Source organism: Myotis brandtii, unplaced genomic scaffold (genome assembly GCF_000412655.1).
Source record: "Myotis brandtii unplaced genomic scaffold, ASM41265v1 scaffold191, whole genome shotgun sequence".
Taxonomy (NCBI): Eukaryota; Metazoa; Chordata; class Mammalia; order Chiroptera; family Vespertilionidae; genus Myotis; species Myotis brandtii.
Genome location: NW_005357115.1, coordinates 1108745 through 1122105, shown reverse-complemented (window position 1 = coordinate 1122105; position 13361 = coordinate 1108745). Strand labels below are relative to the sequence as shown.

Sequence of the window (13361 nt, the reverse complement as noted above, 5' to 3'; positions counted from 1 at the left end):
CATATGCAAATTAGCCGCCATCTTGGCTGGCGATTAATTTGCATATCTCGCTGATTAGCCAATGGGAAGGGTAGCAGTCGTACGGCTAATTACCATGTTTCTCTTTTATTAGATAGGATAAGAAAAGCGATGCACATATGGGTAGAGATATCTTTAAAATATCCTACCATTAAAAACAAAAACAAAGTCCTGCCATTAAACTTTGTTTTTTAAAACACTTATTTTGAAAATGTAAAAATAAGTTAAACTGTGCCTTTCGAAGATATGACTTATATGTGATTCTATTACTGCTAACACTTTCCACTTTGAAACTCGGGTTCTCACACTTAGGCCCACATTAAAAAGTTTAAAATACACACGCACACCCTTACCTTATCTTTGTGTTATCTTAAAAGAGTCCAACCTAGTAGACTTTGGCCAATATACTAAACACAATAGGGTTAAAAGGAGTATATAGTTCTATAGGTGTATGACCATAAAATGTTTAAATTTAACATCAAGCCTCATTAGGAACTATAATTTCTAGGCTTAGTAACCCTTCTATAGTTTGAACTGGGGAAATCTGTTTTAGGACTTCACTATTAGTAAGATTACCAGATTGAATGTCAAAGATATGTTCTTTAGAAGACAGGTGTCTTTACAAATCAGGGGCCATGCTGTACAATGGGCACCAAGGGCCTAGCTGCATGAGGAGGAAACAAATCCAGGTTATAGACCCAGCACAAAACAATCCGCAAGTAGACGTTTCTGTCCATGCCACCCTTCTGTCTCTGAAATTCACCTGTGCACTGTCCCATTTAAACTCCAGCTGTCCCCATTATTTCTAGCCCGTAAATCTTTATTCCATCCTTTTGTACAGTAAGCCTGGCTAAGACTGGACTAATTGAAGCATGCAGTCTGATTAGTGAACAGTTTATACCTAGTGTGTGCTACCTATCTAGTTTGAGACCCATATTGGGACCTCAGAAATTCTTCCATTTATGCTAATTTCAATATAACCAACTTAAACAGGTGCCATGTGCCAGTCACCCTAGGAACTCAGGATACAGAGATAAGCAGGGACACAGGAAAAACAGGATAACAATAAAGTTTACTTGAGAAAATTCATCAGGAACGTAATATACCCCCTGCAAGAGCCTCTGAAGGTTCTAAAAAGACTGGATGTGTGGAATCTAATGAACAGAATAAACTGATGAACAAAATAGATCCAGAGACATAGAAGCATGGAACAACTCTGGAATCTCAGAGGGAAGGCAGGGAAGGGTGGTTGGGTGGGAAGAGATCAACCAAAGAATTTGTATGGAGACCGAGCAAGATGGCGGCATAGGTAAACACCGGAGACTGCTGCCGCAAACAACCACTTCAAAAATACAACTAAAAGACGGAACGGACATCACCCAGAACCACAGGAAGGCTGGCTGAGGAGAGACTCTTCAACTAGAAGGAAAAATAACAGCACACCGAGGCTCAGAGGAGGCGCAGTGTGGAAAAAACTCAGGTGCGGAGGTGCGCGCGCAAAGCGGGCTGGTGGCTGAGAGCGCGGTTGTCGTTTTCGGTCAGGGGGGAGTCTCAGACTCTGAGCTCCAGATACGGGCGAATCGCTGGGGACTCGGACCCAAACGGGAGAAGCGGGAGTGTCTGGCATCAGTTGGAAGGCAGCTTTCCCTCCGAGGTTTGCAGCGGTTCCGGGGGTTCTGAGAAGCAGAGCCTCTGGGAACAGGACTGAGGGCACCATAACGGCTCCCTCCGCCCGCCCTGTTGAGCCCGCCCCGCCCAAGCCCTGCGCAGAGCCATTTGCCGGATCGCCGCAGGCAAAGGCTAGATTAGCGCCCCCCCAGAGGACAGAAGTTTTCCCACTGCAGCAGACACAGCTGATTCTCACAGCCAGTCGGCCTGGTGGTCAAATCCCTCTAGTATTAACTACAACAATCAAGGCTCAACGAGAACAAGACTGCGCACAAAGACCACTAGGGGGTGCACCAAGAAAGCATAAAAAATGCGGAGACAAAAAAACATGACAGAAATGGAGGATATAGAGCTAAAAATCGCAATTTTGAGGGCTTGCAAAAATGTGCTAGAAGCTGTCAATAAACTTGAGGAGAGAGTCACGAAAACTAATGAGACCCTCGATGCTATGATAAAGAACCAACTAGAAATTAAGCATACACGGACTGAAATAAAGAATATTATACAGACACCCAATAGCAGACCAGAGGAGCGCAAGAATCAAGCCAAAGATTTGAAATGCGAAGAAGCAAAAAACACCCAACCGGAAAAGCAAAATGAAAAAAGAATCCGAAAATACGAAGATAGTGTAAGGAGCCTCTGGGACAGCTTCAAGCGTACAAACATCAGAATAATTGGGGTGCCAGAAGATGAGAGACAGCAAGATATTGAAAACCTATTTGAAGAAATAATGGCAGAAAACTTCCCCCACCTGGTGAAAGAAATGGACTTACAGGTCCAAGAAGCGCAGAGAACCCCAAACAAAAGGAATCCAAAGAGGACCACACCAAGACACATCATAATTAAAATGCCAAGAGCAAAAGACAAAGAGAGAATCTTAAAAGCAGCAAGAGAAAGAGACTCAATTACCTACAAGGGAATACCCATACGACTGTCAGCTGATTTCTCAACAGAAACTTTGCAGGCCAGAAGGGAATGGCAAGAAATATTCAAAGTGCTGAATACCAAGAACCTACAACCAAGAATACTTTATCCAGCAAAGCTATCATTCAGAATTGAAGGTCAGATAAAGAGCTTCACAGATAAGGAAAAGCTAAAGGAGTTCATCACCACTAAACCAGTATTATACGAAATGCTGAAAGGTATCCTTTAAGAGGAGGAAGAAGAAAAAGGTAAAGATACAAATTGTGAACAACAAACATGCATCTATCAACAAGTGAATCTAAGAATCAAGTGAATAAATAATCTGATGTACAGAATGAACTGGTGATTATAATGAATCAGGGACATAGAAAGGGAATGGACTGACTATTCTTGGGGGGGAAAGGGAAATGGGAGATGCAGGAAGAGACTGGACAAAAATCGTGCACCTATGGATGAGGACAGAGGGTGGGGAGTGAGGGCGGAGGGTGGGGCGGGAACTGGGAGGAGGGGAGTGCATTTATCATTCTTCTAAATTTAACTTTGCACAAGTAACCCGGGGTGAGGGGGGGGCGAGGGGGGGGGGGGGGGGCGAGGGGGACATCTGTACTTTTTTCAACAATAAAGATTTTTTAAAAAGACTGAATGACTATGTTGAAATTAAAAGGAAGGGTGCTGCCTGGCCAGTGTGGTGAGGTTTGAGCTGTAATACTTTCAACAATAAAGATTTTTTAAAAAGACTGAATGACTATGTTGAAATTAAAAGGAAGGGTGCTGCCTGGCCAGTGTGGTTCAGAGGTTTGAGTGTCGACCTATGAACCAGCTCACTGTTCAATTCCTGGTCGGGGCACATGCCTGGGTTGCGGACTCGATCCCCAGTGTGGGGCCTGCAGGAGGCAGCCGATCACTGAGTCGCTCTCATCATTGATGTTTCTCTCCCTCTCCCTTCCTATCTGAAATCAATACACTTTTTAAAAACTTTTAACAAATGGAGGTAGCAAGCTGGATTTGTCCCAAGGGCCCAAATTTTGTTCACCCCTATCCTAGGGAGTCAGGGCCTTGGAGTTCTAATCTAATATGACCCTGCAGTCATTCTAGACATGCCCACGGAAAGAACCCCAAATAACCTGAGCTGCATTTCTCGGCCAGAGGCCTCCATCTAGTCCTGGCGCTGCCTGGCTCCCGTGGCCAGGTGTAGCGAAGCACACTGCCTGCACTCCCCTCGGGGAAGCCTAACCTGAGGAATGGGGCCCGGGTGGAGGAACTGAGTTGAATTCAGCTGCAGGCTACCTGTCACATTTACCTTTTCCCTCAGAGATATCAACTTGTTCTCACTTTAAAGGCTTTGAGGGTTATATGGCTTGTGTGTTAAGATATTTACCACTAGTCAAAACTTTCAAGTGTCAAGCAATTTCATTATTACACACACACCAAAAAAATTTAGACACATATAGTTAGTGCAAGGGACTAATGCATTTAATATTAAATGTAACATGTTGCGTTTTTCCAAATACATTTCTTGCCTAACAAAAATGGAGGTATTGCTCCCTCAGAAGAAAGGACTTACAATCCTTGTGCTAATTTTGTTGCATGTGATGTTCTCCTTGCAACAGTACACTTATTAGCATTCATAATCCACATCTTTGGTTTTTACCAAAACAAATTAAAACACACACACACACACACACACACACACACACACACACACACACTTGTGTGCCTTTAACGTCCTGTAGTATGATGGCCTTAAAATTCAAAACATTTTATGAAGAAAAAAAAGTCTTATTTCAGTGCACCCATAGTTCTCGGGTTCTCACTGGGAAGCTGCAAGATGTCCTTGAATAAGATCCTGGACACGGGACAGAATAATCTCATTAGAACTGCTGCAATTTTCTGGACCATATGGTGGGTCTATAGTCAGGACCCCAGCCACACAGAGAGTCCTCAGTGAATCTCCCTGTTCAGTGACCGGGATGTGGTTCTTCTCGAGCCATTTCTTTAGGCTGTTCTTTCTCTTTTCCAGATCCTCAAGGTTGTGTGCCTGACAGTCTCCAGATGTGAACAAATGCATCAGCTTCTCTCTCACCCCTTGGTCCCCTTCATTCACAGTTTCAACAGTCTGCACGGCATGTCCCATAATTCCGGTCACAGACATGCTGCCATCTTCAAGGAAGTTCACGAGGACAATACTTTGGAGAAAAAGTAAGTTCAGAGATTTGCAAAAGAAAAACCTAAAGGCCCATAAAACTATGGAAGAAGCAATGGAATAAGAGGCATTAACCCCAGCAAGTCATTAGAATAATAGGGAATGTTCTTCCCTGTTTAAAATTAATCCTCTCACCACCAGATGTTTTCACTTGTTCAGTAAGCATTCATTGAGGGTCCTAAACATCTAAACTTTTTGTCCAGCCTAAACCACTCATTGTGAAAGGCAGTGAAAGCATTACTTAAAGAATTATAAATGCTTTAAATGTGTATTAAAAAGAAGCGAGGGTACAGATTTAACTTTTAGAATTAAAAAAAAAATTGAATACTCCCCTTCAAAGCAGACCAAAGAAAATATCAAAGCACAAAATTAATAATTAAACAAGAGTCACTAAAACAGGGGTGGGCAAACTTTTTGACTCGAGGGCCACAATGGGTTCTTAAACTGGACCGGAGGGCCGGAACAAAAGCATGGATGGAGTGTTTGTGTGAACTAATATAAATTCAAAGTAAACATCATTACATAAAAGGGTGCGGTCTTTTTTTTTTTTTTAGTTTTATTCATTTCAAAGGGGCCGGATCCGGCCCACGGGCCATAGTTTGCCCACGGCTGCACTAAGAGGATGAAAGCCAAAAATTGGTTCTTTTTTTCTCCTCACCCAAGGACATTTTTCCATTGATTTTTAGAGAGTGGAAGAGAGGGAGGGAGAGAGACATCAATGTGAGAGAGACACATGGATTGGTTGCCTCCTGCACTGGGGTTGAAGCCTGCAACCAAGGCACATGCCCTTGACCGGAATCGAACCCGGAGCCCTTCAGTCCACAGTCCAATGTTCTATCCAGTAAGCCAAACCAGCTAGGGCCAAAAACTGGTTCTTTAAAACAAATTCACAAAACTCAGCAAGATTAATAACAAAAAATAAAGAAGGCCCTGGCCAGGTAGCTCACTTGATTAGAGCGTTGTCCTGATACACCAAGGCTGAGGGTTCACTCTCCGGTTAGGGCACATACAAGCAATCAATAAATGCATAAATAAGTGGAACAATAAATCAATGTTTCTCTCTTCCTTTCTCTTTCTCTACAATCAATAAATTTTAAAAAAATTAAAGATGATACATATAAATCATATTAGGAATAAAGCATTATAAAATATTAACAAATTTACGCTAATAATTTTGAACTTAAAACAAAACTTTCTGGAAAATATGTTTCTACTATTGACTCAAAAAAAAAAGAGAGAGTGTAAGTAGTCCTATAATCTTAAAATAAAAACTAAATAACTAGTTTAGCCCAACCAGTGTGGCTCAGTTGGTTGAGCATCATCCCATGCACCAGGAGATCACAGGTTCGATTCCTAGTCAGGGCACATGCCCAGGTTTTGGGCTTGATCCCCAGTAGGGGGCATGCAGGAGGCAGCTGATAATACATTTCTCTCTCTCCCTCTCCCTCTCTAAAATCAAATCAGTAAAAACTAATAAACTACATCCTAATAATGCAATAAGCTCAACCCAGAATGTGTTCAATTCTATCAAATATTCCCTTTCTTCAACAAATAAGAGACATGAAAACTAAAAAGAGAAACTGCAGACTTATAGATTAAGATACTTAAGAGACAGCCCTACCCGGTTTGGCTCAGTGGATAGAGCGTTAGCTTGGGGACCGAAGGGTCCCAGGTTCGATTCCGGTCAACGGCACATGCCTGGGTTTCGGGCTTGGTCCAACGTGCGGGAGGCAGCCAATCAATGATTCCCTCTCATCATTGATGTTTCTATCTATCCCTCTCCCTTCCTCTCTGAAATCAATAAAAAAAACATTTTTTTTTAAAAAAGATACTTAAGAGACATATCAACCAAACTGATAAACCAATATAAAGATACTTTGAAGACAAGTGAACCTGAACTCCGAGCAGGATTTAGCTAATATTAAAATTATTATTACTGTTCTTTAGTGTTATAATATTGTGCTTACATTTATTAGAGTCCCTATCTACTAAGAGATATTGAAGTACTTATGAACAAAATTTATGCCTACAATTGGCTTTAAAATACATGGAAGGAGGTGTAAGGTTAGTGTGTGTTATACCATGCTCTTTATATTTTGTGTTATGTTTAAAATTTTACAATAAAATGTAGTAAGAAAAGAAATGTCTCGCCCCATTGGCGTGGCTCAGTGGTTGAGCCTCCACCTATGAACCAGGAGGTCACTGTTTGATCCTCGGTCAGGGTACATGCCCGGGTGGCAGGCTCGATCCCGTGTGGGGCGTGCAGGAGGCAATGATCAATGATTCTCTCATCATTGATGTTTCTCTATACCTCTCCCTTCTTCCCTGAAATCAATAAAATATATATCTTTTTTAAATGTCTCATTTCTACTAACTTGGTTGGTATGACAAGGTAATCCATAGGTAGAGCTGCACTTAGATTCAAAGACAATGAAACTCTTATATGGGAATAATTAGCCTTTCATTATCGGCTTTCGGAGTTTGTATGAGAGGCAGCACAAAGGGGTGTCATGATTTCAGGGAAGCAGGACCCATACTCACTTGGCAGAGACGGGGTCTGTGGTTAAAACCCATCCTTTATAGTCCTTCTCACTCGCTGTCACTCTGACTTCTTTGTAAGTGTAATCTTGCCATTCTAAGGGCCCTCTCTTCGTCCATTCATTCACGGCTGCCATCTGGCTAGATCTAAAACCACCAGTTCGGGTTAACGTATGCTCCACGCCAGCAAATCCCTAATCTTCACCCTAGACGTAAAGAAATCCTGTCAGCCAAAACCGGTTTGGCTCAGTGGATAGAGCGTCGGCCTACGGACTGAAAGGTCCCGGGTTCAATTCCGGTCAAGGGCATGTACCTTGGTTGCGGGCACATCCCCAGTGGGGGCTGTGCCGGAGGCAGCTGATCGATGTTTCTCTCTCATCGATGTTTCTAACTATCTCTCTCCCTTCCTCTCTGTAAAAAATCAATAAAATATATATTTTAAAAAAAAAGAAATCCTGTCATTTGCCTCAAGTTCCATATCAGAAAAACAGTTAACAGTATTTACTCTTCGGTCTGAAAGCGGCCGCGGGGCCGCCTGGGTAACACGGGCCTCCTCCTAGTCCACCCATCCCGGTCCAGGCCGCCGCCTCGCGGGCTCTCAACGCCCGTCTGCGGAGGCGCAAGCCCTTCACCTCTGCCCTCCTCCCCCCGGAGGAGCTCGCTCCACGCCACTTTTCGCCAAAAGCTGAAAAGGGAAACTCGGCTAGGCACCCACTCGCTCGCTGGCTCTGTGTCTGCAGGATCTCTCCGGCCCCGGATTGGTCACAACGTCCTCCGACAATCTGTTCGGAGGCTGCAGAGACCGGGCGGCGGCAGCGAAGGCTGCCGAGCTCAGACTCCTGGCCTCTCCTGCAGCCGCATGGTACCCAGGGCCGTCCTCAAACCAGGTGGTCCTTAACGCCTAACCCTCAAAAACGAGACAGGTACCGGTTAAAACTGTGGGCAGCGCCCAAGACTCGGCAACCACGTGAAGAGGAAGGAGTCTCTTCCCGAGCGGAGCCCGCCGGGGTCCGGCATGCTTTGCGCCGTGTCGTCACTTCCTCCCCCCAGAATTCTCTGTTTTGTAGTCCCTGGTTGTTATCAAACCTAGAGGTCTGAGAGCCGCGGCCCCAGAGTGCTGGAGGCTGGGTGCAGGGTGTGGGCAGGGGCTGAGATATTTTTTGTGTAATAATAATAAGCCGCCTTGTTCGCTGGGGCCACCCTTCTCCACTGCCGCCACGGTGGATATTTCAAAAAAAATTTTTTAAAGAGGAAAATGCTCGTGCCAGGTCCTCGTTGGTAGCAGAAATGGAATTCCTCCACTTTGCCATGGATTCAAAGCACATGAACCCTCCAGGTAAATCCTAAAGCCCTGGGCGTGTGAGGTGAAAGTGCCTTGGACAAAGGCGGCAGAGCCAAGGCATTTCTTGTTTGCTCTGTGTAAGGCAGTTAAGGTGCCTGCTCCTTTGGGTGTGTCTTCGGTGCAGTCCTGCAGGAGGTGCAGAAGCTGGAGAGAAAAGCACGGGGTTTGGTTGAATGCCATCTAGCCAAAAACTCGCTACAAACGCCCCCGCACCCAAGTGGGAAAGTGCAAAAGACGAGTTCCAACCACAGGTTTCTGGACGCGTACCTCGTTGGCTCCTGGTTGGATCCTGAAAAGTGATACAAGGTGAACACTAAAACTGAATTAGAGGACTGTTAAACCACGATGTAGCCCAGCCACGTGGCTCAGTGGTTGAGCTAGAGTGAACCAGGAGATCACTGTTTGATTCTGATCAGGGCACAAGCCCGATTATGGGCTGGATCCCCTGTAGGGGGGCGGGCGTGCAGGAGGCAGCTAATCAATTATTCTCTCATCATTGATGTTTCTCTCCCTCTCCCTTCCTCTCTGAAATCAATAAGAATTTTTAAAAAAAACACATACACACAATGTAGAAAACATTGAAAATTAACCAGCTTGGCTTAAGTTGCCCCTTTTAAAGTGGAGACAGAGCAATTTCTTTCCCTTCTCTCCATTATCCCATTAGTCTCCTAACTACAGGCTCATTCTCAGCATCCCTGATGCAAATCCTCCCCAACACAAGTTCTCAGTAGGACCCTCTTCTGTAGTCTGTAGTGACTGAGATGAGATGGTACAGGTCCTTTCCCAGCCCACCCTTCCACCTGGCGTGTCCCTCATACCAGTTGGTGTTCCTTCTCTCTCACTCTCTCCTTTTCTCCCTCTCTTCCCAGTCCCTCTCCCTCCATCTCCTTCCTAAGGTCTGTCTCCCCCTCAAACCTTCACACACACACGTAATCCCTTCCTCTGCCAATACCAAAATGGCTTATTTTAGATTGTGGAGTATATTTATTTTACTTTTAGCAAGAAATATTTTTTGCCCAGCTGGGTGTAGCTCAGCAGTTGAGCTTCGACCCAGGAACCAAGATATCACTGGTTTGATTCCCAGTCAGGGCATATGCTCAGGTTGCGGGCTCCATCCCCAGTGTGGCTTGTGCAGGAGGCAGCTGATCAATGATTCTCTCTCGTTATTGATGTTTCTATCTCTCTCTCCCTTTTACTTCCTCCCTGAAATCAATAAAAATGTTTTTAAAAAAGAAATATTTTTTAAAGAAAAGTTTCCTAAATGCCTTGATAAGTTTAAAAATTGTCAATAGTCTTATATTGTTCACTGTTCTTTATCATGGTGCAAAGATAACCCTGACCTGCCATGGCTGAACTGTCACAAATTTCAATTCATTGTTGGGTGGTCTTAAAAGTAGGTAAAAAATGAAGTGGGAATGGGATGGTAATTTACCATATTTCCCATGCAAGGTAAGGGCAGAAAAAAATAACCCGTCATTTTGACCCAAGACTTTTTAATGTTCTGGCTTTTTCATGTATTCCGCAAGTAGAACCTGTTAGAAACATCTATTTGTTGTTGTTAATCTTTACCCGAGGATATTTTTCCCATTGATTTTTAGAGAGAGTGGAAGGGAGAGGAAGAGACAGAGAAAAGCATCAATGTGAGAGACACATCAATTGGTTGCCTCCACACGAGGCAGGGGATCAAACCTACAACCCAGGTATGTGTCCTTGACTGGAAAACGAACCTCGACCCTTTGGTAGGTAAGCCAGCAATCTAACCACTGAGCAACCAGCTAGGACTACAGTGGGTTCTTTTGAGCCACTTTAATCTGGTTCCTGTGCACTCACACTGGCTTTAGGACTTTGGAAGTCATTTGCCTTCTTAGAGTTCTTATCTATAAGCTAAATGTGGGATTAGATGGCCCAATATCCTCTCAGCTCTAAATTGTCATGACTAAGACACACATGGTCCTCAGTAAGCCCTGTAAACCCTCTAAGCTAGCGGTTCTCAACCTGTGGGTCGCAACCTGCTCCTGCTCCTGCTCCTGAAGTTCAAAAGAAGCAAGTGTCCTTAAATATCAGCTTTTCTTTCTTTCTTTTGCTGGATGGATGGGTGGTTTGGTTTGATTTTTGCAGATGTGAGTGCTGTTGTAATAAAATGAATTTCCTTTTTGTCCACTGGCAAAAAAAAAAAAAAAATCAGGTTGAGAACCACTGATCTAGAGCATGGCCTAATATTAGTAGGTGGTGCCCAGTTTGAATTGAATTCTTATTTCTTAATCAGTTATATAGCACCTAATATGTGCCAGCCATTATTTTAATAACTTTCAAGCATGAACTCATTTTATATGAGTGAATAAACCAAAGAGAATGTGAAAAATTTGAGTGATGCAATGACATAATGAAATTGGTGTGTTAGAAGGATACCGAGAAATTGGATCTGGGGGAAAATAGGGACGTATAGAGCACATACAGCATGAAACTGTGTAAAATGTAGCCTCTCTACTCAACAAAGCAGTGGTATTATTAGGTGTGGGGGTGGGAGGGGGGGAGACTCCAGAACCACTTTTCAGTTGGAATTCCAGTTTACGGGAGGCAGTATCTCCAAATGAATTCGTTATCAGGCCTCCCCAACCTTGCCCAGAGGGGAGATTTTATAACCTCAGAGCGGGAAGGTGATTTTCCCTGGTGGTAGAATGAAGATAGGACTTCCCTAAGATGAAAGTGCTTTGAACAGGTTTTGTGAACTCTAATATACTAAACAAATGCACCATGTGAAAGTTTAGAACGCTGCTACTTTGTACGCCTTCAAATATGCCCAGATAATATTGTATGGCTAAAAATCAGTGCCATTTTTTTTCATTGATTTCCTCTTATTCAATGAGATAAACAATCTCAGTAGGAAGAATATAGATTTTACATAATTTTATTTTGATTTGAAAAAAACAAAGTGGGATTAACCTTTTATATTTTTTCCCTGCAATTGTCTTGGAATAAAAAAAAGGATATCCAACCCTAGCCGGTTTGGCCCAGTGGATAAAGTGTCGGCCTGTGGACCAAAGGGTCCTGGGTTCAATTCCGATCAAGGGCACCTACATATGTTGCAGGCTCCTCCCTGGCCCGGGCCCTGGTCAGGGGGGCCGTGCAGGAGGCAACCAATTGATGTGTTTCTCTCACTTTGATGTTTCTCCTTTTCTTTCCCTCTCTCTTCCACTCTCTCTAAAAATCAATGGAAAAATATGCTAAGTGAGGATTTAAAAAAAAAAGAAAAAGGATATCCACTACTGAGTTCCTGAAATTATAAAGAAATTTAACACTATGCAGATATTAAACCTGGGCCAGTTCAAGGCCAGAACCTGGGCTGTGGGTAGCAATTTCACCAAGGAAACGTCAATCACAAAATGTGATTCCCTATTCTCATTGTTGCCTTGTCACCTTTTCAGCTGTGCCCCTCCGATACTATTTTGTAGCCTATTGTTATTTACATATGTGTTGGGGCAATAACTTCTGGTCGGTTCATTTAACAATCCTTTCCCACAACCTCCTGATTAATGAGGCTTGACTGATAAAACTCATTCTGTTTCCTTTGTAGGCAGAAGTGGCCATAGAAATATTTCAGGCCAATGCGATACACATGGGCATTCCTAGGGGGGCTGTCTCTTCTGAAGTAAAAAAAGCAAAGCCTCCTAAGGAAAACAAATCCTTTCTTGTCCCTTCACCATTTCTCCTCCGGTCTGCCTGGCTTGGACATAGGCCTGGAGGGGAGGCAACCTCTTTCCACCATGAGGAAACATGCATGCGTAGAGAAGGCCTTATGCCACGCCGAAAAATACAAGCTAAAAAGAGCCAGACCAGACCTGACCTTCCTATTTCAGGTTTCTTTTGTTTGGGATGAATAAACTGTCAGTTTAAGCAGCTGCTTTCAGTGTTTCCACTCCCAACAAAATATTTTTCTAACTTGTCTCCCCAGTAAGGTCCTCAGGAGAGAGACCATGCTTTATCTTTATGTCCTCAGTACTCTGCTCAGTGCCTGCACATAGCAGGCATTCAACAGATATTTGTTTAACCCATTAATAAACTTTCTATTCATTGTTAGAAATTGGGATAGAACACAAAATCATAATTTAGGCAGGGAGTTACTTATTTCATAAGTGACCAAGATAAAATAAGAACAGAATAAGCAAAAAATGAAAAGGAAAAAAAAAAGAAAAAGCAAATAACCGATCAAATTTTAGATTGGCAAAGCAGGTAACAAAGGAACTTTTGCTTTTTCCAAGAAAGTAATTTAAATCCTCTTCACTGAAGAACAATGTATTATTCTTATTAGTGATAATAAATGTATATTAACTCAGTCTTAACACAAGAAAACCGTGAGATAGGAACTATTATTATCCCAATTTTATAGCTAAGGAACTGAGACCCAGGAGGCCCAGGGCCACACAGCTAGTTATTGACACTGCTAGGATACAAATCTAAGCAATCAGACCAGGGCCTGCCCTCTTAACCACTCTATGGTCCCATCATCTATACTAATAAAGGGGTAATATGCTAATTAGACCAGTAGGCCTTCCAGTAGACCTTCCGGACGTCCTTCCAGACAAAGCCATGGTGGCAGGGCCGAGGCAGAGGTGGTTAGGGGCGATCGGGCCGGCAGGGGAGGGCAGTTGGAGGTGAGCAGGCCGGCGG

The 13361-nt window shown here is 43.5% G+C and overlaps 1 protein-coding gene across 1 annotated transcript; it reads right to left on the bottom strand.

Moving 5' to 3' along the window:
- Positions 1-4060: 4060 nt before the first annotated feature.
- Positions 4061-8368, bottom strand: GEMIN6 (gem (nuclear organelle) associated protein 6). The gene is given in 4 exon segments (XM_005864732.2): positions 4061-4796; positions 7355-7498; positions 8279-8289; positions 8291-8368. Coding segments are annotated over 4 exon segments (609 nt in total). The 3' UTR covers positions 4061-4420.
- Positions 8369-13361: the final 4993 nt, after the last annotated feature.